The 26,975-nt window shown below is 28.4% G+C and overlaps 1 protein-coding gene across 5 annotated transcripts in view; it reads left to right on the top strand.

Moving 5' to 3' along the window:
* LOC142334286 (cytosolic carboxypeptidase-like protein 5) overlaps window positions 1-26,975 on the top strand; it is a 106,503-nt gene that overhangs the window by 44,107 nt on the left and 35,421 nt on the right. For all 5 annotated transcript variants that reach the window (XM_075382204.1, XM_075382205.1, XM_075382208.1 and 2 more), the window contains exons 9-12: window positions 679-878; window positions 4,479-4,617; window positions 15,188-15,395; window positions 20,218-20,406. In XM_075382204.1, the coding sequence (XP_075238319.1) occupies window positions 679-878; window positions 4,479-4,617; window positions 15,188-15,395; window positions 20,218-20,406 (736 nt within the window). The remainder of the gene's footprint in view (window positions 1-678; window positions 879-4,478; window positions 4,618-15,187; window positions 15,396-20,217; window positions 20,407-26,975) is intronic.

The raw sequence follows: 26,975 nt of genomic DNA on the forward strand, positions 1-26,975 counted from the left end.
ACTCCATTTGTGGTCTCATTAGTTTTTTTTGTTATTGAAAACAGTTAACATCAAGTCTTTTTATTTAACCTATTATGTCTTATATTTTATTAAGCAAACGTTTTGTTTTTTTTTCTAGGTGTTGGTTCTTCAAAAATTAAAAGAAATGAATCAAACGTTTTGCTTTTCAGTCATTGATCTCTTTTTGGTTTAAAAAAAAATTGGCCTATAATTTTAGCTTATACACTTTTATTTAAATTTTTCTTTTATTTAGATATTGTGCTTTGTAACCAATTTGGTTACCTAATCGTACCATGTATCATTCAGTAATATGGTACTGATGCTAGTTACAACTGATATCTTTAACACAATTAGGAACAAGTGTAATATGAACTTGTGTGTGTAGCAATTTTAGAATTCTTACTGTGCAACTTTGATAATTGGACAATTATGATAATTTTTTGATAACTTTTTTATAGGATAAATGATTTTAACTTATTAATTTTAAAGTTCTGCAATCATTATCTATTAAATATAATTAAATTAGTATATTTACTGTTTACTGTAATAATTTGTATTTATCTTTTTAAGAATTGTTCGGCTTGAAAATCTTGTTTCATCTTTATTGTCAGAGTAATGTAATAATAAAATATGAATTAATTATAAGATGATTCAGTTGACTCTTTATTGTTACCACAGGTCCAGTTTTCATTCTAGTCCAGAATTAGAACGACGATGCTTAGTATTGGATGATGGAGTTGGGAAAGAGAATGATCCATTACTCCCAGGAGAATGTAGGATACCAAATAGCCAAACATCTGTTACCAGTACAAAAATTAAACCTTCTGATTCTGGGCTTTTTCTGTATATAGACTTACATGGGCATGCTTCCAAGAAAGGTAATCTTGTCTTTAAAAGTAAGCGTTAGTATCTTTTGAACATATTAAATAAAAAGTATTGTAATAAAAAAAATACTTAATCCAATACTAGTTCAGTAGGTGCCAAATAATTTGTTCACCCTTCATTTCTAACTTACTCTCAAGAGTTTCATAATGTTGAATGTAATGTTATATGAAACTTGTACGTTATCACTGTATGTTGGGAAAATTGCAAAAAAGCAATGCATGTTAAGATATAATAGTATGTATATTAGACATCTACAATAATATCTGTTTTCTGACTATTTTATTTTTCAGTAATTAAAATAAAAAAATAGCTCTTGCTTTAAACTATTTCATTAAACACAGATTCAGGTGTTTGAAAATACAATTATTAGAACATTACCTATAAATCAACAAACAGTTAACTAAATTAAAGTATTAGCAGTAAATGCTTAGACAAACATCTTTGGGATAATTGCAAACATCTTACATTACAAACATCTTTGGGATAATTGATTGGCTTATCGTGAACGTTATGTAATAGATGCCAGAAGTAGGTCTAGACCAAAGAAATTTTTCTCAAAGGTAACTACAAAGTCAGGATATTACATTTATTCATAATATTTAAAATTATTACTATTAAATTTTTAGATGACTTACAGTTAAAGTTACTTTAAGAAACAAATAAATATTGCTGACACAAATAAATAATAATAATCAATAATTTGGCTGTTTTTAGAATATTATTAAAAAAAACCCCCTTACAATTACTTCCAACATGTGTGACTTTACATTTAAAGCAAATATTATTTTATTAAATACCTTGTCGGTTGAATATGGACAAGAATGATGATTTAGGATTCAGTAACATCATCTTATCAAGTTGCTTGCAAAATTTTTGTGTGCTACATAATGGTTCATTAATGTCACTACTTGATCTGGCACACTATGTACAACCTCAACCACCTTATTCATCTGACTTGAGTCCCTGTGACTTTTTCCTGTTCCCGACTTTAAAAAAACACCTCAAAGGACATCATTTTGGAACAGTAGAAAACATAAAAAAGACGCAGCCAACCATATGAAGGATATTTCGGTTTCTGAGTTCCAACACTGCTATGAGGAAAACTGTTTGAAGTGTTGCATGGCTTCCCAAGGGAACTATTTTAAAGGTGTTAGAGTCCACGTATAATTGGATTGTAAATAAATAGAATCCATGTATAATTGGATTGTAAATAAAAAGTTTTTCTGAACCAGTCACATTACTTTATTTACAGACCTCGTATATGACCAAATCTTTTATTCTCTTTGTTAATTTTTTCTGATGTAGAAAGGAAAAATCTACTATTTTTACCTATTCTGAAGTAAAGTCAAGATTAAATGTTTGCTTAATGGTAACTGTTTGAGATAGAGTCTTTCAGTTATACTTTATCACACACTTAATCGGAATAATATGATGCTCTTTTCCAATATAAGGGCAGTGTAAAGGGTTTCATGAAATACCTCCATGAATAGTGCTAATAAAGTGGTTGTGCCTTTATTAAACATTATTTTTAACAAATATTAATTATCTAAAAATGAGTAAGCTATATATTTATATTTACTAGTTGTTTTATTTTACTTTTGTTTAAATAGTTCTTGACGGGTTTCTGATTTTCAAATGTTTTAAAATTCTCACTATTTTTTTTTTTTTTTTTTTTACAATATATCAGCTGAATCCCCACTATTTTTTTCATAATTTGAGGTACCTTTTTTCTTATTTGTTATCTGGATTGAGGTGGGAATAAGTTGGCAGGATTTTTATGACTAGATGTCCTTAGCGCTAACCTACTAGGGGGAATGAAATTTGAAATTTTGTTATGTATGTTAAAATTGCTTTGTCTTAACTGGATTGGATTCAGAATCTTTCAGATGAAAGACAGATTTTATTTGCTGCCACAGAATTTGGCCGCAGGACTAATTCTAAAACATTATCAACAATTTTAAGAGGTGTAGACCTCTTCCTTTATAGGAATAATATTCAATTGTAAATGCATCAGGACTTATTATTACATTCATTAATGCTTCTTGTTAAATTAGTGTAAGAAGTAAAACTTACACTTTTTTTTTGTTTCTTTACTACATAGGTAATGACCTAGAAATTTTCATAATTTAATGAAATTATGAAAATTTCTATATAAAATAAACATTATTCTAAAAATTAATTTTTATATCAGTAGTCTACTTACCACTAAAGTTCCTCTAGTTTACCACTAGTTCACGTACCTCATTTGTATATCTGCAGTAGTGAGCATTCCAGGGTCATAAAGTGAGGTCTCATGTTTAAGTTTCCATGTAGTATTTTTAATTTTTATTTATTTTCTTACACATACATAGCGAAGATAATTTTTTGTTTTGAAACTGTCTACTAGGGACATGCCAATATAGTTTCTTTCCATATTTTCTTCATTTCTCAGCATGCATTCGTTCTTCTTTTGCTTTATTTTATTGTACAGAGTTTTTATTATATAGTATTTATAATAATAATAATATTTATAAGTATCTGGAATATAATACAGAAATGCTCACATTTCATTTGATTCATGTAATGAAATTATATACAACTGTTACTGTCTTACAGCAAGTGTTGGAAATGTCCACCATTTTCCTGAAGAAAGGTCCTTTCGCATATTTTTTGATATCCTTCGTAGGACATCAGGATGAATGGAATTGATCTTAAAAAATATGGTGCAAAGATTACAAATCTGGCTTCAGGAAAATTGTGGACATTTCCAACATTTGCTTTAAGATGTTATCAGTTGTGCATAACTACAGTCTCTGAATGAAATCAAATGTGAGTATCTCTGTATTATAGTCCATAGTGGAATCCTAGTACATAATATCATGAGGTGCACAATAAAATGATCAAACTATATTTATATTTTGTTTGGTTTTTTCTCTTTATAATTGTCATTCCACAGTTTGTAACAGGCATACTGAAAATTAAAATAGATTTATTTTATTTTTTCAAGTTTTATAAAACAAAATGTTTTTGTTTTCTATTTGTTAAGTATTTTTTATTACATTTCTTAGTATATTTTTAGGTAAATGGCTGTTTTATATAAATAAAATTATAATTAGGAAACTTGAAAATTTTTATAGATTTTTCCCCAGCTTCTAATAAATACTATATAATAAAAAATCATATGCTCATATGCACTAATCTAAAAAAAAAAAATTTATAATATAAAAATATTTTTTAGAAAAAAATAGTAAAAACAACATTGAGACATGGAACCAAGACTCTTATTAGACTGAATTGCCCACCAGTTTGCTACTACCAGTGTTTGTAACTGTAGTTATACAAAATATACAAATAAGCCACTTGAACCACTCTAAACATTTTTAAGTAGAATTTAATAAAAAAATGGAGCCAAGTTGGAAGCTTGGAAAGTAGGAGGACCCCTCTGTCATACCAGCGTACAAAAGGGTATCAATAAACTTTGTTGTAAAAAAAGTAATTTGACTTTTGTTTTCATAGACAAAAAAAAATTTATCTAGTTTAGTTATATATTTACTTTGAGAACATATTTTTATTACTTAAATGTTTTGTTTATTTGCTATTGATTTTTTTTTTAGGAATTTTTATGTACGGAAACCACTTTGAAACGATAACAGAAAATGTTGAGTGCATGTTACTACCAAAACTTATGTCTCTTAACAGCCAAAATTTTCATTTCAGTGCTTGCAATTTCACTGAAAGGAACATGTATTTGAGGTAAATATTATTTTACTCTAATTTGATCAATTACATTATGTCAACGATTATATTTGAATAATGTATGTCATTGTAAATATAGGAAGCATTTATCTGTTGCTGAAAGTACTTGTTGTACAGGTAACATTGCTAATAAAAACATAATGTTACATAAGATTTTAACATTTCTATTTAATATTGATCTTTTACATGAGTAAGTCAAATTTACCTATAATAATTTTATTGATCTTGAACCTGACATGTCCATTAACCTCTGACTGTCTGATATATTATAATAGACAACTTACCATTTAACTTAAGAACGAACTGTAATATTTTATACACACACCTACATAAAAATTTAGTTTCTTTGCTTGTTAATACTTGCATGTAACTTGTTAAAATTTAATTTTATTGAATTCTTTCATTACTGTGGTATAAGTTAATTAAATGATATTATCTTAATTCTGATTAATGGAATTTAAAATGTGATATCAAGGCTCTTCATCACATATTAGTAGATGTTTTTGGAATAATAGTGTACTTGACCTGTGACTGTCTGATGTGTTATAACAGACAACTTTAAAGAACTAGAGTTTTGTTAGGATCTATTTTTCCCTAAACTTGATAATTATGTTGTCTCAGTATTGATCAGAGATCCGATTGTAAAACTTAGAATAAGTGTTTATTGGGGTTTTCATTTTTTGAACTCAATGTGCAATGAATCCAAAAAATCACTGACCCCTACTAATAATTTGGGGGTCTACTAATAATTTGAAAAATAATGCTTTTTTTAACATTATTACACACTCATTGTATTTGTTTTCCATTTTACTCTGTATGCCAAAAATCCTTAATTAACTGCATAACAGTCTGTACTGTAATTAAATCTATCTTAACTAAAATAATTCTCTCCCTACTTGCAACTAACCCCTTGTCCTATTTTCGTATTCATTATTATTCCTACTCCTGAATTTCCATTTTTTGATCTTTATTATCATACAATTCTGTGACGGAAATAATGTTAATTTTTCCATTGCATTGCATAATTCTTACTCTGTCATGCTGTAATATACTCATCTCTTGTTTTAAATTGTTGGAGCTCAGAATTAGGATGTTAATATTACAAGTTCAATATTGAAGAATGCTGTGTTTTTTTCTGATTACCCCCTCTTGAACAGTTCTTAAACTGGAGATCCCATTTTAGAGTATTTTACCACAAGGGTATGTCATCACATTCAGTATCTAAAAAAAAAAAAATGGAAAGGAATGGTAGAAAGGCTATGTCAATAATCAGTTTTTGGTGCTTTTAAAATGTACTAAAATGGATTTTGCCTGGCCTCTTCATTAACACTTGGTTCATTAAAGTAATGTCTACAATACAGTACTACCTACAGCATATTTTTCATATGCATGCATTAGGAATATTTCAGCTGATTTATAAGTGGCCTGTACTTACCTGAGATTTATTTCCCTTAGTTTTGTGGTATTTTTAAAATTATTCTCTGCCTTTCCTTTGACAGTATTCTACCAGACCCTCACTGCCTATCCACAACTGCATATTCAAATTACTCATTGCAGTTTACCATATTGCAGTCTTTCCGATATTCAGGCCCTGTTACAATCATCTATTACTTCTCATCCATAGGGTAGAAGGAAAATACATACATATTTGTAGAATTTATATTACTTTTTGTTTCTGAAAAAATTTGTTAGTTGTTTAACTTCATTTTTTTTTGCATATTTTTTAGACTTTTTCTTCTGGTACATTTAAATTAATGTCTCTCTTCAGGGATGTTTTATTTGTAAAATAACGATTTTTAATGATTGGCATTGGTCTTAGTTGGGCCTCAGCATAACACAATTGTGGAATAGGGATTTTCGAGTACAAAGGTTGCTGGCTTGCATCTTAAGACTGTTTAAAATTTGTCACTTCTACTCCCCAAATCTACTCCTAGGAAATTAAAATTTTGCCTAATGTTTTCACTTAGAAAATTGTAATTGTTTAAAAGGGTGAATAATAAGGATTGACTGACTTGTTTAGCAATTCTTCCACTTCCTAAATGGCTAGAAATTAGAAACTTTATTCAATCTCTTACAAGAAAATTTGCTCATTTGTTCCTTAGTGGGTGGATTTAAATGCTGGTATTTGGTATATAGTTGTTATTCAAAGGATATTGAAAAATGCTGCTTGGTCAGAGATTTTGGTAATGACAAGTTTAAGAAATATATTCCTCCTAACCGAAAGAATGTATTTCAGTGAATACAAAGTGATGGTTTTCTATTAGGAAGCTTGAGCCTAATATAGAATGGTTCTTAAGAATAATTTATTTCTCAAGAATAATTCTTGAGTAATAGCAACTGTAATTAGATATATACTTAAGCTAGTTTATTCATTAATTATAGATTTATAATTTGCTACTCCCTTTTTGGGTAAAGTGTCCTTATCTCCTGAGGAACGTAGAGAGAAAGAGAGTAATGCCTCGAGGGTGCATTCAAACTACCCGTGAAGTGTAATTCTTTCTTCTGTATGACAGTTAATGTGTGGATAGTTTTCTTTTCATCATTTTGCTGTACATTTTATTACGTTCTCATTCATGTAAAATTATGAATGTAGATTATACCTCGCTTGGTGATTCATGCTGTAGATGCAGACATCTGTGGAGGTTGTCATGGACTTCATTGAGGGGATTCTCCCATGCACAACTCAACCTATTCCTGATTGAGCTGTCCTTATTATTTGGTCATTTAATAACCAGAAAGATCTACGGCCAACATAGTGTACTAATAGGCTCTTTTGATGCTAGAAATGGAAATTGCTATCACTTATTATATTTTTGTTTGAAAAATTTGTTATTTATTGAATACTAATCTATTATTTATTGAGTACTTTGTAGAAAAAACTGATAATATCCAAATAAAAGATGAAAATGTTAAATATTTATTAAAGGATATACACTGGTTTTATGATAAATAAATTAATATTTTGGTATAAAAGAAAATTGATAACTGTATAACTCAATGCAGTTACTATTCTTCAAGAATAGAGTGAAGCTTCCAGGGTAATACAGTCTTAATCAGTGGTGGCTTGCGTATAGGGATTGTGGAACTGCAGCACCCCCTATTTCCACATGATATTATCAATAACATTTAATATAATAGTCCTTTATTCTTTATTTCTTTCTTTATATTTGTACAATATATAATCCTTAAGCTTACAAAAATTTTGTATGGAACTGCGCTTCACATTTCCAGTGGTGTGGTGTTTGGCTGTTGTGTGCATTTGCATATAGGAACCTATATGCGAGTCTGCGAGGGAGAGAGAGAGAGCGCTGTCACTCTCGTAATGCTGACCCTGGTGTGCTGGTGGAAGGTAGTTTTTTTTTACTCTGCGTGTGTATAAAACGTTTCTTGTTCATTCCCATTTCTAGTTTAGTCGGTGGATGGAATATGAAAGTGGTTTAGTTGTTTTTTCTAGTAGTGGATCAGAAGATTGTGGAAAGTAAAGGTTCTTTGATTGCTAAAACTCTCCAAAAACACTCTAGAAGGGCGAAAGAGAAGGCAATTAATAAAAACTAATCGTATGCATTTGTTTCTGTGTACGTAGAAATTTAAATTAAGCACCATTGGACTATAGTGTTTTTAAGCAGACATTTTATTAATTTATTATCTAATAATACTAAAAAATATCTGTATTGACGTTTTATTATTTATTCGGTTATACCAAATACAGTTTAAGTACAATGTGCTTAAAAAAACCGTGTACCGTATTCTTGAATGTGATAACGTGTAGGATTAGATTATTATCTTGGTTCCAGCTATTCTATTAGATTCATTTTTTTTCGGTTTTTTATTTTACAGAAAACTTTAACCATGACCTTGAAAAGGCCCAGAAAATAATTTTCTGGAGCAGCATCCCATTAAGTTTAGCTATGATCCTCCATTGGTCTTAGTCCATGACAGGAAGGAAATCAATAACCTTAGACACATAATCTTTGGCAGCTAAGGCAGCTGAAAAGATAATAGATTTATGTTGCATTTACTGTTCAAACATTTATACTTGTTAACCAATAAAACCTGAGAAAATTTCCTTTATCCTCAAAGTTTATTGAAATATTGATGAGTGTTTTTCAGTAGAGAAATTCATCATGATGAATATCTTTAGATCGACCATTCAGCAGTTATCATTTAGAGGGCAAAATGGTGGGCAATTTATGGTAACTTAATTTTTGTGCTATTAGCCAGGTAGAGATTATTCCTAATCAGAGCTTAGCCAAATTAGATACTTATTATTAGATACTATTAGATACTTAGCCAAATGATTGGAATTTTAATTTTTAGAATAATAAATTTTCTGGTATTAACATAATGTTCTAAAAGTAAAATTTTGAGCTATTTTGTTGCGTTGTGAATAGGTGAGTATAAAAGTTATAAAGAATATTTGGACTAATAAAATAAGTGACATCAAAGAAAAATTGTTACGAAAAGCAGAAATTTATTGAGAATTATTAATATTTAAAAGATGTAAAATTAATAATTATTTTTATGAAAAATTTATGTTTTTAATGAGATTATATAATTATCTGTAAAATTGAAAAGAAAATCAAAGTATTTTATTTATATATAACAAATCAATTCAGCATTGTGTAATGGGTTTCCAATAACATCTGTCATATATACATATATATATAACTTTATTGAAATTAATCTTTTTAGGATTCATATTATTTTTCTGTAATATTGAATTGTATTTTTAATTCTATTAACATCAATCATCTAGTTCAGAATATTGAGATAAGACACCTACCTTACCTTAATTTTATCATGATAGTACTTTTGCAAGATCCCACATCCCCAATCATAATAGAACTTATTTTATTAAATTGCTCATTAAATAAATATATAAAAAAATTATCAATATTTTGTTACTAAAATAAACCACGCATATGGTATAATGTTTGTTACTCTATTGTAAATAACAGGATATGTAATATGTAATATTTTTGTAATGTATTTAATTTTTGTTATCTTTATTAATTTCTTATATTTCTGAATTTGTATCAGTATCAAAAATATAATGTTTATTGTTTATTAGATAAACTTAATCTATTATTTTTGTAATTTCTATAATGTTCAAAAAATCTAGTTTTAATAAAGGGTTTTTGTTTATCCAATGTAAATCATAAGCGTAGCATTTAATTTTATAAATTCCATAAAGATTGTTTATTTTAGTATTACTATTTTTCCTTTTTAAGTATTCTATTATTTGGTTATTAGTTTCATATGCTGGTTTAAATATTTCATTATTGTAATTTTTAGTAATGTTTTCAATGATATTATTAGTGTATAAATAATATTTTATGGATATGTTTTCGGTTCTTTTTATCTTATTATATATTGGTTATTATAAGGTAGTTATTTTATTATTTTGTTTTGATAGTTTTTTACAAATATTATTTCTACTACTAGACCATCTAATAAATAATAAAAACATTCTATTTCTGATAGTGACACAAATCTACGAGGGATATTTCTAAAGTAAAGACTGCTGGGAAATTTCTCTCCTTAAGGTTGGCGAATCTGTGTCATTCATGGCCATGCTAGTAATGTATACATTGCATTGTTGTCTGTAAGTTGTTGCGTTGTAGTATCTTTGATTACATGTGAGTTATTACATTATAAAATGAATAGGAAAATCGATGTTGCTGCTGACATATGTGGAGCCATATGTTTTTTAAACCATCAAAACATTAAGATGGCTGAAATTCATAGGCAGGTGGTTGCTGAGTTTGTGATAGAAATAACAGAATTAATGCGCATGATGAAAAATGCTAGGGGAGGCCCTCGATAATCATTAAGGACTTGTTGAAACGCGTCAATGATGAAATCAGAAAAGATCATCGCTCAACAATTTCCGACCTGGCCATTGTTTTCCTGATGTTTCAAGAGCTGTTATTGGTCGCATTGTTCATAACCATTTAGGCTTCAGAAAGGTTTGTGCATGATGGGTACTGCACGTCTTAATAGAACATCACAAAAAAATCCGAATGGGATCTGCTTTGAAATTTTTGTTGCGCTACACAGAAAAAGGTGATGAGTTCCTTATTCAATACTGGCAGTGAAACATGGATTTCGTATTACAATCCAGAGAAAAAACAACAGTCAAATGAACCATATCAACAAAGGTCCAAGCCACAGCCATTTATACGCAAACTGATGACTACAGTCTTTTGGCTTGGCATACAAGCCTACTGTGAAAGTCTACATAAGTTTCAGTGCACCATTCAAATTCAGCGACATGGGCGGCTGACCGGCAGCATCATCCTGCTGCACAATAATGCACGTCCACATGTTGCAGGGCCAACATGTGTTCTACTGAAAACATTTGGGTGGGAAATCTATGATCACCTGTAGTCCAGACTTAGCTCCTTCTGATTACCATTTGTTTGGGAAATTGAAAGAATTTTTGATTGGTAAGCAATTTGCAGGTGACAGTGAATTAAAAAATGCTGTTAATCAGTGGCTAAATGGACTGGTGGCAGAACAATATGATGAGGGTTTATTGAAGCTGGTGTATCACTATGAAAAATGTCTTAATTCTTGTAGTGATTATATAGAGACGTAGTATAAGGTATGTAGTTTGAGAAATAAAAAAATATTTATGAAGTTTCAAGAATAAATTTTTTTACAATGAAACAGATTTTACTTTAGAGATACCGCTCAATAGAAATGTTTGAAATTAATGGTGAAATAAAGTTAAATATATTAGAAAAATATTGCATATATTCTCATGACTGAGATTGCAGGATCCCATCAAAGTACTACATGATAAAATTAAGGTAAGATATATTTTACATCAATATATCAATATATATAGTCTTCTGTACTAATTGTTAATAGAATGTTATATATATACACAAAGTTTAAATTGATAAAACTTTGATCAATTACTATCACACTTTTATCAAAATTATCAGTGAAATGAATATAGTGATTCAGTTTTGTTAGTTTAGCCAGCAGATCTCATCTTTAAGTTCATGGATAATTTGTAGATTTTTGGTGTATATCTTACCTTTTATAATAATCCCAAAGAAAATACAAATTGCACAATCTTGGAGGCCAATTGACATCACTCTTTCATGAAAGAATTCTGCTGCTGAATTTTGTTCACAACAATTCATTATTTCACAGTCCATTAAACTATACAGTTTTGTTGGAACTACATGTCATTCAAATCAATCAATTTTAGTCACAAAAGTGATTAATCCCATTACATCATTTGCCATTCCTGATAAGTGCTTAGCCATCAATAGACTAAAGCCCATAAATGCTTCCAGTTCCTAAACGATATCAAGAGGTATTTTCTTGTGGATTAATTGCCTGCTAATGGTTTTTGTTGTTAACTGTTTTGATTTCAAGCATTCCATTTCCAAATACATGGGGAAAAGTCAAAAAGTTAAGAACATTCTTATTTCCCTCCTGATCACAGAGCTTACAACACTGACTGCTCTGCTATAAATCCTAAATTCGTATCATTTGTTCATTAAAAGTATTGTCTCAGTGTCAATTGTCCATGATCTTTTTAAAAAAGTCTGCACTTACTGGATTCCATGTCAACTGACAGACATTCACAAAGATAACCGTTTAAGATCTTCCAGAAGTTTTTGAAATGTTATGGGAATGAAGGAGAGTACTCATTTCTGAAACTGATAATAATCATTTGTGAGACATGGATCAATTACTTTGAACCCAAGAGCAAATGAAAAAATTTACTTTAGGAGCATCCTTTATACCTCCTGTAGCAAAAATACCCAAAACTCACATGTCTGCAGGAAAGATTATGGTAATCTGGGGATATGAAAGATTCATTTCTTATTCTCTCCACACTTAAAGATAAAGTTAATATGAATAGTGAAAAGTACTGTAAGCTACTGCAATCACTGAAGGCAAAAATGAAGTCCAAAAGCATGATACACTTTCAAAAGGTATAACTTTGCTTCAGGATAATGTTATGTTCTACATCATATGACCAGCAAATCAATCCTTGGACTTCAAGAATTTTGCTGCTGGACCACCCACTGTACTATTCTGATCTGGCTCAAGTGATTTTCATCTTTTGGCCTACTAAGAGAAGAGTTATGTAGAAATTATTATTCTTCTGATGAGAGATCATGGAAGCAGTGGAAAATTAGCTTTGTGACATGTTAAAAACTTTCTTCTAAGAAGGAATTCAAAAACTGGTTAGCACATAGAAGTAGAGGGATTATGTTGAAAAATAAGCATATTTCATTCATTTAAGTGCAAATATTTTTTTTTTTTAAATTTCACTTATTTTTGATTTAGCCTTGTATAATGTTATCTGTGGTCAGTGAGCTTCAATTCCTGTTTCAGCTGAATCATATATACTTGAAAAGTCAAATCTTTGCTTAAAATTCAACATAAATATAATTTAATCTTTGCTTAAAATTAAACATATGGTAATCTTGACAGTGCTGAATTGCTATCAGTGGCATGAAGTTAACATGTTTGGATCTTCAGGAATGCTTTCATGAACCCTAGCAATGATTTTTAACATGTTTGGATCTTCAGGAATGCTTTCATGAACCCGAGCAATGATTTTTAAATGATTGAGTTTAAATAAATAAATTGTATTCTCTGTTGGGCAGTTTTGCAGATCAAAGTATCACAAATTTGCAGAATTTGTTTTACAGTCTTTTCATATTACATTTAATCCTTTTAAGTGTTAAAATCCTGATCCAACAGATATTTAAAACCACAGTGAAAAATGCTGTTAGCTGGCCATGTTAGCATTGTCTTTTTGTGCTTATATCTTCATTATTTTTCACAGATTATGTTGGCACCTCATCTATGGCTACAGTAAGTTTACTGTTTAACTTATACGCTAAATGCACATATCAATAACTATATGTTACAATAGTAGAAAATTGAAAACCAAGATTTGACAAGCTTCTGAAATCAACTGGTTGAGTTAGTTATCTTCAGCATGCATTTACATTTAGTGGAGTGCATTCATTGTTTTTTATAATTAACTCTTTATTATTTTTTTTATTAAGCAGTTTAATTTTAGGTATTTATTTTAATTTGGTTTGCTTTTCTTTTATGTGTTCTGTTTGGTTTTATTCATAGTTTATTGTTTTTTATTTAAATTTTATTACAATTTTTTTTACCTTCAAATTCTCAAAATTCCACAAAACTTAAAAAATTATAAAAAACCATTCAGATTAAATTTTTTATAGTAACGGTTTTTTTTAAATTTTAATTTTTGTAAAATAAAGAATAATAAAAACTGGAAATAAAATTCTTTTTTAGTAATTGTTAATGAATTTAACAATTAAGAATCACCCTTACTAAAAAAAGACACCAGAATCGATTACCTAGCATAAAAATATGAAATGAAATAAAATATATTCACAGAAAATAAATCTAGCCTCAAAAAGTTTTTTCTTGGCTTAGAATTCTAACTACTGTTGAACAAAGATAGTAGATCTTTACAGATTGAAAGACCAGAAATTCAATATTGCAGATTTTTATATCTCAAGTATGTGACAAAAGCTTATGAAGGGTAATTGTAAATACTGAGGAGATTTATATTCATTGCACTCATTTACAGAAAAAAATATTGGAAATCACAAGATTCCAGTAGTGGAATTCTACTACTATTTTTCTTTTTTACTACTTTTAAGTGGTCTCAATTAAAAAATTACCTGCATGGGGTGAAGTGGATTTACTTTAAAATACCTCAACCCTATAGAAATCTATTCATTTTACAATTGACTAACATAGATAGAACATACGTGATTATTCAAAGAGGGTAAAAGAAAAGTTGACACCAATCCTTCTAGCCAGATTTCTTCCAGTCACAGATAGTGATAACAGTTTTGTTAAAGTGCTGAAAAGAGCTTTATTTAGTAGTTGAAACATCTTGCATGCAAGACTGTGTAAAAAAAAATATTTCTGTTAACCAGTCCATATTAAAGACCGTACTGTTCATATTAATACTGATAAATATGTGCAACAAAAGAGTGCAAAATAGACAGATTTTAACTAACACATGGCGTTATATAGTGGTAAGGGTGAAACCAAAAGGTAAGGTGGGTTAGAAATCATCAGATGATGATTTTCTAATAAGCATTTTATAAATTAACAATTTTGATAAGTTAAGTATCTTCTACAATCTTGTCATTGTCCAGCAGAATAATTATGAAATATTTTTATTTATAAATACTTTTATTTAAAAAAATTAAATAAATACAATATACTGCTAACATAATATATTGATGTTAGAGGTGTAACACATTTGGTTTATCTTGCATTATCTGTTGTTTTGGAAAGTATTTGTAGCTCATATAGACAATGTATACCAACACAAGTATTATGTCACAGAACTCTAAATGAAAACCCAACCAGCACTTTAATTTTTACTTAATTGTTACTCTTCGTTACAGCTTAGAGAATATTAATTTTTAATGATAGTTTACAAGAATACTTTGCTACTATTAAAGTTTATTAACTCTATATATATATATATATATATAGTACCTACTTTTCTTATTGTTAAATTTTTTTGTAGAGATAGACATGGTGGAATGAGTCGTGAAGGGTCTGGTCGAGTAGCAGTACTAAAAGCAACTGGCTTAGTGCGCAGTTATACATTAGAGTGCAACTACAATACAGGACGTATGGTTAACATTTTACCACCACCAGTCAGAGAGAACTTGGAACGACGCAGTACAATGGTCCTAGTTCCACCAAAATATAATCCTCATGTCTTTGAAGAGGTAATTATCATCTTTTAAAATATAATACTCTTACTTTATTATTATGTAATTGACTATAAAATTCTCTTGTAAATAATTGGTGTTATTAATTTGCTTTTTTAATTAATCATCATGAAAATAATTGGTTATATGAAACCTGAAGTTCAGTGTTACGTTTTACATGTCTAATAACTGTTAAGTATCCAACCTGTTAGGTATTGATCATTGTTGATCAGCTGTTATTATAAACTTTGCAATATATGGGTGAATTCCTGCTTAAAGTGTAATTACTTGTATTCAGATATGAATGTCTTCTTGTTACTGATGTATTCAGATATGAATGTCTTCTTGTTACTGATGTATTCAGATATGAATGTCTTCTTGTTACTGATGTTTGAACCGTTAACTTGGTTTCAATTAATTATATCTTGTGTAGATAGGAAATTTAGTTGAAAATCCAGCAGCTTGGACATTTTTCATGTATAATTTGTTGTTTACAGCTTAAATGAATAGCAATTTCATTTTTGTGAGTAAGGTATCATGTAATTAATTCTTTTTTTTATAATTCCTGGTACAATGTAAGATGACTAAATGGAAACATGTGTCAGCATACACCTGTTTATTATACTTTTAAAATTTAACTAGTTTTAAAAATTTGCAAAAAAAAACTATGTAACATACTGGTAAACATTCAGTTGTTGAAGTTTATATTTGAAAATTCTATAAATTATTAATAATGATGGAAAAATAGAAATATCTTGAGAAAATATAATAATATTATACTTTATTATTTATTATAATAATAATTATTATTTATTATTAATAATATAAAAAAATATAATAATAATAAATTTATCATGAATGTACATATATATTTACTTTAATCAGGTTGACAGAATTATTTTTTTTTTTAACCTTGTTTCAAATTTAATGTATATTGACCATGATCAGAGAAGGAAAATTTGTGTTATATATTAATGCCTGTGTATTGCATTTTATTAATAAAAAGAGTTGAATTACATTATCTGCAAAAAAATGACATGCAATATATTATAAGCAAAATACAGTAAAATTTGTTTTTTGTCTTAACTGATTTTAATGAGTTCTTGCTGCAGAAGTAGTTTTTGCCTGCCTCCCCAACAGCCCATTAGAAATATGTTAAAATTTTACACTGTAACGAAGTTCTTTCTCATATATATATAATATATATATATATATATATATAAATATAAAACATAATTTTTAGCCCTATGGGCTAAGATTTAATAGCTGTTGTTCACATTTTCAATAACCTTGTTGAACTTGTCATTTCCATGAAAGGAAAGTGAAATCTAAAAGGGTAAGAATAATAATTAATTACGCTTATATATAAAAATTTAGCAGTTGGAAGTAGCAGTAGTATTGCTTGGTGTAATAAATTAAATGTAATCACAAGATTATAATAATATGTAAATTAAAATTGGTATTTTGTTTTATTTTAATATTCTGTCGCTGACAATCTTTAGAAAACATAACCTTTCAGATGTTTATGAAACAAAGAAACATCAGAGTTTTATTTCGCACTATTTATATTTCCTTGTTAATTAGTTTATTTTTTTCAATTCCATATGCAATATATGTAATAATTGTAATTTTTTTTTGCTGTTTGTATTTCTTGGCTATTTTTATTTATTATTAATTATTCAATGAAATGAATTTTGGTAATCATCATCAGCAAGGGTGTTTATTATCATTATCAGCTGGAGTATAATGCTTACTATTTGTGGTTTATTAAAAATTTTGGCAACCTTTTTTGTGACAAAGTAAATAGGTGTGAAAACATTTTTGGTGAAATATTATTTCATAATTTTCAAACCTTTCAACCAAACTAATAATAATTATAATAAAGATAAATATTTGAAAAACTAAGTATATTGAATGTTGTATAATGCCAAATACTAAGTTAAATGTAAAAGTAATGAATGATATGTCCAATTATAGAATTGAATCATACTTGTAAACTCATTGTTTATATAAACATTTTTTTTGTCATCAGTCAGTCAGTCAGCTGTTTTGATCCTGTTTTCCATTATTCTTTTCTGTTCTGTATTAATTTTTTAACCTCAACATATTTACAACTGTAAAATCAGAATAAGTATCTTGAACCATTTTTCAATAAAGGTAAATTTAAAAGAATATATCTTCATTCATGACATAAAGGTAAATGCAGCTCCTAAATGTTGATTGATGTCATGAATGATTACATGCAAGTTATTCAACACTTTAAACGATTTTGATTATTATGTATGACTTTAAATTAATTCATGGATCTTAACTCAAGGTTTGTGTTTGCTGGTAAGAGCAATGCTGAGAAATTAAATGGCAGCTTCAGTTTAATTGCAAGCATACTAATTTTATTTAATAATGAATCCAATATCGTATCCTCATTTTTGAATGAAAAATAAAAATTAATTGATAGTCTACTTAAAAATGTACTTTTTCTAATATTGGACCTAACATTTTTACAATAAATTAAATGTATCACAAGATTTTAATAATATAACACATATGTAAATTAAAATTGATATTTTGATTGTTTTATTTTAATATGCTATCACTAACAATCTTTAGAAAACATAACATTTTAGTTATTTATGATTTTAGCTTATGAAACAAAGAAACATCAGACTTTTTACATTTCATTGTATTTATATTTTCTTGTTAATTAGTTTATTTTTCACAATTCCTTGAAAAGAAATTATAATAGATTTATAATGCTGTGTACGTTGTTAACTTCTAATCACAAATTGTTTGTGTGTGTCTAATTACATTAAAAATAATGATATATAACTTAACAAAAAAAAGATGTTCCTTTTATCTGATATCATTTTAGAAATCATGAAAAAATAATTTGCTGATTTTAGTTAATTCAATAATAATTTTTGCAGTTGAAGACTTCTAGTAATGAAATTCCAGTTAAACACAAAAATCATTAAATTATTTATTATAAACCACCTTTTGAAAACTCTGTAACTAGTTTATGGTAAAAAATTCTCTCCATGTTGTCTCATATTTACTGTTAAGGTACCCCTTTAACTGAAATTAGCAAGATGTTCTTGTTTGGTAAAGCTTTTTAGTTTTGCTGCATAGTCGTGGAAAAAGTACAAACATCTGGTATTAGGCTCTAAATTTCTAAATATATTCTGTTAATGTAAATTTTTCAGGTGCTCTTTTCTTGTATAACTATTGTTTACAACTAAAACAAATAAAATTCTTTTCACTGTTTTATTTTGCTTTTAGAGGTACTAGAGGCTATCTCCCAGTTAGCTCACTATTAAATGGTTTTCACCAGATCACCAATATTCATTGATGGAATGTGTGTAAAAGCTTGTACACATACTTGCACTTTTTTATGATGTAGTAAACCACTGCTGCTTTATTTTTAAAGTATCATTTTTTAATGTTGGAGGTACTGAACAGAGAAATACTAATGAAAAATAATTTTCTTTAAAATCTTTTTCCAATTTCATATTAGTAATATCTAAATTTACTTGAGAAAATGAAAAATCTGTTAGTTTTGGATGCTTTGTCATTCATCATTCAAAATAAAGAAAATTAAAAAAATACAATATACAAATATATTTTTCCTCAGTTTCCTGTAACTATAAAAATTTTGTTCAACGTATAGCTTTTTTTTCACAGTGTTTCACCAATTATATGTAAAAAAAAATAGTTAATTCTAAAGATTGATATAGGGCTGAGTTATAAATTGTGGAAAACATGGACATGGACTTGTGATATGATGTAAATATTCCCAATATGTTCTTTTTCATTCTGAATCCTGTTGAATTTCTAAATATTAAACGTTAATAGCTTGGTGTTCATTTAGTATTTTGGATGTAGCCCTATTTCCTTTAATTAAAATTTTTATGACACTGGAAAATAGGGAAAAACCTTTTTTTCTATGGAAGTTAACGATTTTTATTTTCAGTATGTCAGTTGTTTTAAGCTTTTAAAAGCTCTTTAATTATCTATTGAAATTTAACTTATGTTTTAATTTTTAACCCACCGGGTTGGTGTAATGGTAAAACTTGTCATCGTAAATGAGCTGATTTTATAGTAGAGAGTTTTCAGGTTCAAATCGTAATAAAGGTAATTGTTTTTCTTCAGATGATTTGAATAAAAGATTGTGGATACAGGTCTTCTTTGGTAGTTTGGTTTCAATTAACTACATCTCAGGTATGGTTGGCGTGAGTGTATACAAGAATATACCTCGCTCGCATGTCACGGATAAAGGATGCGGCTGCCTACAAGTCCCAAATCCCAAAAGCTGCCTGGGATATTTGGAGACTTTCAGAATATTCATAAGAAATAAACATACGTTTATTAAATTTAAACAAACTTTGAATGGGAGTTATTCATCATTTGTGCCTGAATTGTTGATGTAAATATATATTGCTCTATTTTATATATTTCCTATTTTTTTTTTTGTCTTTTGTAAATATAATCTCACCATTTTATGTCCACTTTATATCTTCTTGTTTTTAAAGGTCCTTGTACAACTGGTTTCTTTTTCTATTTTGAATTAGTGTAATGCTGCTTAATAATTATTTTTTAGTTTTCGTGCTGTCTTAGTAGTTTTAGTTACACAGGTAGTAGTTAGTTTTTTTTTATTTATTGATTTATTTTTTGAGTAATAACAACCGCATTGGTAATTAGCGCGTGTAGATTTATAAAATTATATTTATTCTTCAAATATCTGAAAAATGCTTTACTACTTGCAGCATTAAAGTGGTAAGATAAAATTTTTAAATAATTATTTAAGTATAAAATTAGATACTAAATTTTGCTTTTCTTGTTTCAGATTGGCAGAGCATTGGGATGTTCAATTTTAGATCTTACTGGTTCTAATCCAAATTCAAGGTTGGCAAATTCAGAGTTCAGGAACCTGTCTGGAGTTAGAGAGTGGCTGAGGACTCATCCTTTATCAACTGAAAACAGCTTCCTTGGTCCTGCACAGAGAACGGCTATGAAACTAAAGAATAGTCAGCAGGTATGTTGCCCGACCGATATTAAAATCGAAGTTTGTGGCGTCAGCTGACAAAAATCTAATTTTTTTCAATGTTTATATTTTATATGGGTGTTTATTTTTATAAAGTATAATGCACATTTTGCTTATATTTTCTTTTTAATACTCCATTTTATTTTGATGTAGTAACATGTTTTTGTGTTCATTAATAGTAGATTATATATTCTATCAGTTGATTTGCATGACTGTATATATACGTGTGTAATATATGTTTTATTTTATATCATGAAGTAAAATTAAGGAAAATGTTGAGTAGCATTTATTAATTATGTATCTTTAATCCTGAATTTGAACTTAATGGATCTGATCAATTGAATAATATTTTATGTATGAACATGTGATGGATTTGTATATGTAATGTTCTATTTTTTATTATGTATATTATAATTTTAATTTTAAAAAAATAAATAAAAATTTTAATTCTGTTAAAAAAATATATATTTTTTTTGATGTTGAAGTATTATCATTTAAGTTTGTAGATTGAGTTTAACAAACATGTGTTTATATTTACTTACTTTATGTGAAATATTTATTAAACAAAGTAGATATATATTTGCATTGAATTCATTAAACATATTTTTTAACTTAGTTGACAATTAAATTTCAGTTCAGGAATATTTTTAAATGTTTTCCCCTTTTTGCAATAAAATGAATTTCTCGTGTTGTTTTAACATACTATAATTTGAAAAATCTACCCAAAACATTGTTTCTTAAATATATATAGGAAAATGTGTTTTCAGCCATTTTAGTAATTTACTATATTTTTTTTCAAATATGATGCAAATATTGTATTGTTACTCTATTAATTTAATGTCAACATTTTTTTTTTTGGAAATGTTAACCATTCAGTTGCCTTTTATTTCTGCCAGTAATTTCAAGCTATAAAATTAAACTTAATTGTGGTAGTATAATTTGAGTTGGGCTAATGCAGATGGTGACAGTGGGGATCGGTCAGCATTTTCTCATCAAAAGTAAAGCAATTTTGAGTCATGTACTTCATTGGCTCATATGTATATAACATTTTCTATATTTTTATTGGAAAACAATAGAAGTAATAAATTACCCCAAGTTGTTGTAGAGTCCAATCACTTAATATCACTAGGTAAACAAAACTTGAAATATATTCCAGTAGGTGAGATTGATTAGACAATTTTTAATGTTCAATTTCAAAAGCTACAGAATTGCAGATAGTTTGATTAATTTTTTCAATTTGTTTCTCATTTTTCAAATAATTTTTTATCGCCTTTGTTTTCTAAAGATCAAATTAAGATGTTTGCTGCTGTGCAGTTTTTAGTATCAGAAAATCCTGTAATTTTTTTGTGAAAAAAATTATATTGTAATAAAAAAATAAATGCTCAAGCCTCACAAACTTTAACTACAGTACAAAAAACTATTGTATTTTTCCTGATGTTACATTCATTGTTAAATTTATTGCTTAAAAAAATTGTATGTACAACTTGAAGCATTGTCAAAGACAAATTTAAAAATAAATATAAATTGTAAGTTGCAAAATAATAAACAATGCAGTAATATAATCTAAATATAAATGTAATACATGATAATAAGGAAATATTATATTTGAATTATTAGAATACAGTCGATTCATTAAGAATTATTAATGGAGCTATACCCAATCTCGGTTGAATAAAGGCATAGACCATTAGGTAGGATTATAATTTCTTTTCAAGATTTTACATTCTCAATATTTCTACAGTAGTAAAAGAGCTACAATATTTAAAGAATCATGGCTAGCTTTCCAAGAGTTTGTTCTTTAAGTATAGAAATAAATGAACTGTCCTTTGGAAGAATACCCATGAATGCTAGAGTTAAATGGATTTTACTGTTAGATTTCATAAGAAGTCTCATCATATAAATATTACTCTATTAATTTAATGTCTAACATTTGTTTGTTGGAAATGTTAATCCTTCAGTTGCCTTTTATTTCTACTAGTAATTTCAGGCTATAAGATTAAACTTAACTGTGATAATATAATTTGAGTTCTCAAAAAAAAAAAAAAAAAATTGGCTAATGCAAACATTAGCCCAAACATTGGGTGACAGCCAGTGGGGATCAGTCAGCATTTTCTCATTAGATGTAAAGCAATTTTGAGGCATGTACTTCATTGGCCCTTATGTATGTATATAACATTTTCTATATTTTTATTTGAAAACAATAAACTATTTTTAGTACGAGTTTAGTATGAACTCAATGTCACAGGATGGGTAGGGAAAAAATATACCACAATAAGCCTTGAAGTGTTCACCAACAGTTAAATATATTGATGTATTATTTGTGATTAAATGTAATATTTGTGTATTGACAGTTCGACAGTTCATTCAAAAAATATTGATCTCACTATACAATTACCGGAAACAGCACACCAAACACCAATTTTCTCATTGTGAAGTGGATGCTCGAACATCTTGTGAGGATTCCTTGCCTTCCTGTACCTGGTGTTCTCTGAATTAAAGTGGCTGGAAATCATGCCTCTTCTGACTTGAAGTATGACATTGGATCTATCTGTCCACCAACAATCTTTTTGAGCAGTCAATTGCAATAATAAAGTCATTTTGATTTGTCTGTCTTCTTCAGTTGTTGCACAGTTGTAACGTGGTATGGTTTCAATTTTAATTCATGAAGAATTTTACGATGAGATCTGATTTAATACTGTTGGGATAACTTGTGTAGTGATTTATTTTTTGACTGGCAGCTTTCAGTATCAGCAATGGCCTGTGGAGTCCTAACAGAAGGTTGCCTGTTTCACTTTGCATTTGAAACAGAACCTGTTGTGTGCCATTTTTTTACTAAATCATGTATAATGCTATTCTTCACTGGGATACAGGTATTTGGACATTTTTCTACAAATACTTAACATGATTCTTCAAATGATCCAGAACAAATATAGGCCTCAACTGTAGTTATCCTCTTTTGGATTGAATAAGGCATTTTACACAAACATAACTGCACTCACAACACTGTACTGCCAAAACATACTGCACTGACATATAACCAGCTGACAAATGGCGGCAATAATCAGTAGTAACATATTCATCCAGTAGTTGCACTAGTTGTGTGAGAGTCTTTCATAAATAGTGTTGGGTAGCAGTTTCATTATGGGTTTGGTTTTATGTTGCTCCCAGTACTATTGCAGTATCTACAACTAAGAAAACTGTTATGTATTTATTATTTTTTTAAAAATTATCTTTATTAAAATTGTAATTATTGTAAGTATGCTAAAATATAATTGTACATATAAAATTGTACATGTTATTTGAGGTGATAAGTGATTAAAATTTTTTATTTTATGTAAAATGGAGGATCAAATATAAACAGGAATTTTCTTGCTCTGTGTTTATAATGAGTGTAACGTAGTAGTAGTAGTAAGTGACTAAGTGGATAAAACTTATTTGTCTGCATTTAGTAGTGTTAAATGCTCTGTCCCCTTCTTAATCAGTTGTAATCAACATGTATCAATTGACAGTGACATTGTGCAGTAAAGTATTAAAGTTATTTTGATAAATGAATCATTCTTTCTTAGATTTATATAGAATTTAAAAATTAGTTTGAACATGAGTGTCAGTCCAGATTAATTGAATGGAAAAAGCCATTTAGAGATGGTCAGGTGAGAATTGAAAATAAATCCTGTGATGAGCATTTATTGGATCAGAAATCTCAAATAATGAATTTCAAACTAAAGTTGAAGTCCTTTTTCAAGAAAATCTCTGAAAACTTAAAAAAAAGTAGGTAAGCTTTAGAAGTGCAGAAAAAATAGAAAGAGACCATCTCAAATTTAGTAAAGTACATGCTATTTGAGTTCCCTGCTATTTGTAGCCTAGGTTGCTGAAACACAACTGCAGCAACCTGAAGCCGATAGAAACAAGTTATTAGTGTTTACAATGAAATGTAGTTTATTAGATACATGTCAGATTCAAAATTATCAATTATGCAGTGGTAAATTCAAGCTTACTTCTATTGCTGAAAGAAAAAAATGTCATTTTTCCAGATGAAAAAATTAACAGACTCAAAAAATTTTAAACTACCTCCATTAAATTTTTTATTTTTTATTTTGTTTTCAAATTTCTTTTAAAATGTCCAAAATCTTTTAACATATTTTTTAAAAAAGCTACAAAACAAACTGAATGTATAATAATTTGAATGAAAGTTTTTGCTTAATCTGGACTAAAATTCTGTAATTTAGGAAGTAACTTATTAAGTGGATGGAAGAACCAGAACTTTAGTTCAGATTAAGCTAAAATGCCATGTAAGTCACCCTGTGTTAATTTAACAATGTCTGTTAAAATGTACTTAAAGCATTTCATAAAGAATATGTCAAGTTTGTTTTTGAAATAAAAAAAAAATAATTTAGATAATTTTAAACCTTAAGTTGACTCACCACAACAGTTTAGCTGTATGAGTGCATTTTTTTATTGCCTTATTATTTAGTGTAGAATCATAATCATTTGTCTGACAGACAACATTAGATTGCTGTAATTAACAGTCAGCTGTGTTGTAGCATAGTGGGAATGCCTTATCCTCACTCTAATATATCTTCATGCTTCCTTTCAGTGCCCCATGACAGTTCAGTGTGTAATGTCTGTTGTTTTGAGGTTATGTCGTCTTATTTTATTGTGGTAGTGTGTGAGATGAGTGATAATGGCTAGTGTAAGTGCAGTTTTTTGAGCATTGTCTGCTGGATGAAACATTAGTATTAGTACAAGTGGTGGTTTTTTAATTATAAATAGTGTATCAAAGTATTCTTTTGCATATTATTTTTAAATTTTACAGTAGTTATTAGGAGTAATTTTTTGAAAGACAATACTGATGTTGAACAAGTTTTAGTACAGCTAGAATTGGGTGTATCAGAAGGTGACAATATCTATTTTGATGTTGATTTGGATGAAGGAAGTCAAGAGGAGGACAATTTGGAAGTTGAGTTAGAGTATCCCAGTGAAGCTGACAACACTGACCAAGACCTGAATTACTACCCCTCGGATATTAAACCCGATCCAGTTCCAGTGTGAGAACAGAGGCTTTGGGATAGTGATGAGAGTGAAGAGGAAGTTACAGCAGCACGCATAGGAAATCCACAAGCTGATTTAAATTCACCTAATGTTTCTAACTTCAATTCTGACCTTGACCAACCATATGCTAGCAATAGATTGGTGAATAAAATATAAATTTGCTGCATAATAATGCAGGTGATTCTCATCAGGTTACTATTATGCACCTTGATATTGATAGCACAGAAGAAGATGATGACCCAAACTATAAGCTCTCAAAAGACGAAAGCTCAGACATGGATATAGACCCTGAAGAGGATGCTAGTGTCATAAAATTACAATGCAGAAGTGAAACTTGTACAAATAATGCTGACAATATTGTTTATTTATCTTCCTTAGAAAAACACAATAATATTGTTTTTCCAATAACAAGGAATCCAAGGGAGAAAAATGGCTATGTGTGGTCATTTAAGTACAGGCCAAGGTAAGGTAGAATTCAACGAAGAAATACTGTTCAACTTTATTTATTGTGGTGTAAACTGTCCTTAATGGCTTCAAGTGGCAAAAGTAAGGAACTTGGTAACACCAGTAAGGGACACAGAACAATGTGAGAAATTTAAGATTTTTTCATAACTTCAAACTATTAGAAATTTTCTATAATTTTGAGTTACAACTTTTGTGCTGGAATTCAGCATTCATATACTTTACATTAACAAAAAACAAAAAAATTTATAAAAAAATAATTTTTTAAAAATTTGTATAGCAAAACCCGGTTGTTTTCTTTTGGCTTTCAAGAAAAAACCTATAACATGTTTGAAAAGTCAATTTAGGCCTCAAAAACCATCACAAATAAAAGTTTATTGTATGTCCTTCAATTTAATATTATTAACAATAAAAATTTTTTTAAATGTATTTTTCACAAGTTTTTTAACCCAAGTAATCCTGCAGATGAATGATTATGATTTAGTGTCAAAAAAAAAAAAGATTATAATTCTAGGGTTAATGACCATTTTTTAAAAACTATTATTTCTCTCTTGGAACAGTTTTGGTTTCTAATAAAGTGCACAAAAGTAATAACAGTGACAAAAGTATTGGGTGTGACTGTCATGGACCACAACAAAATTTAAAAGAGTCCAACAAAATTGTTGGATTCTTTTAAATTTCCAACCATGCACATTACTCTTACATTTTAAATTATAAGTATTAAATCAATCATTTTTAAAACTCATGTTAAATAATCTGGAATGCCAAATAACCACAGATCAGATAGTTACTTTTCTGAAGTAAATAACTAGAAAAACTAGAACTAGTTAGTTCTTAGTTCTAGAACTAGAAGAACTAGAGCTGAAGTAACTTTCTGAGTCCTAACTATTTAAAAATAATAATTGTAATGTTTTGTAAAAATATTAATATTAATTAAAAATAAATTTAATTTATTATTAAAACTAAAATTATTACAAATTTTAGTTTATAAAAATGATAAAATATAGTATGAATGGGAAGGTAATAGCTGATTAGAGAAACAAAATAAT

The sequence above is a fragment of the Lycorma delicatula genome, chromosome 1, assembly GCF_047948215.1.
Source record: "Lycorma delicatula isolate Av1 chromosome 1, ASM4794821v1, whole genome shotgun sequence".
Lineage (NCBI taxonomy): Eukaryota > Metazoa > Arthropoda > Insecta > Hemiptera > Fulgoridae > Lycorma > Lycorma delicatula.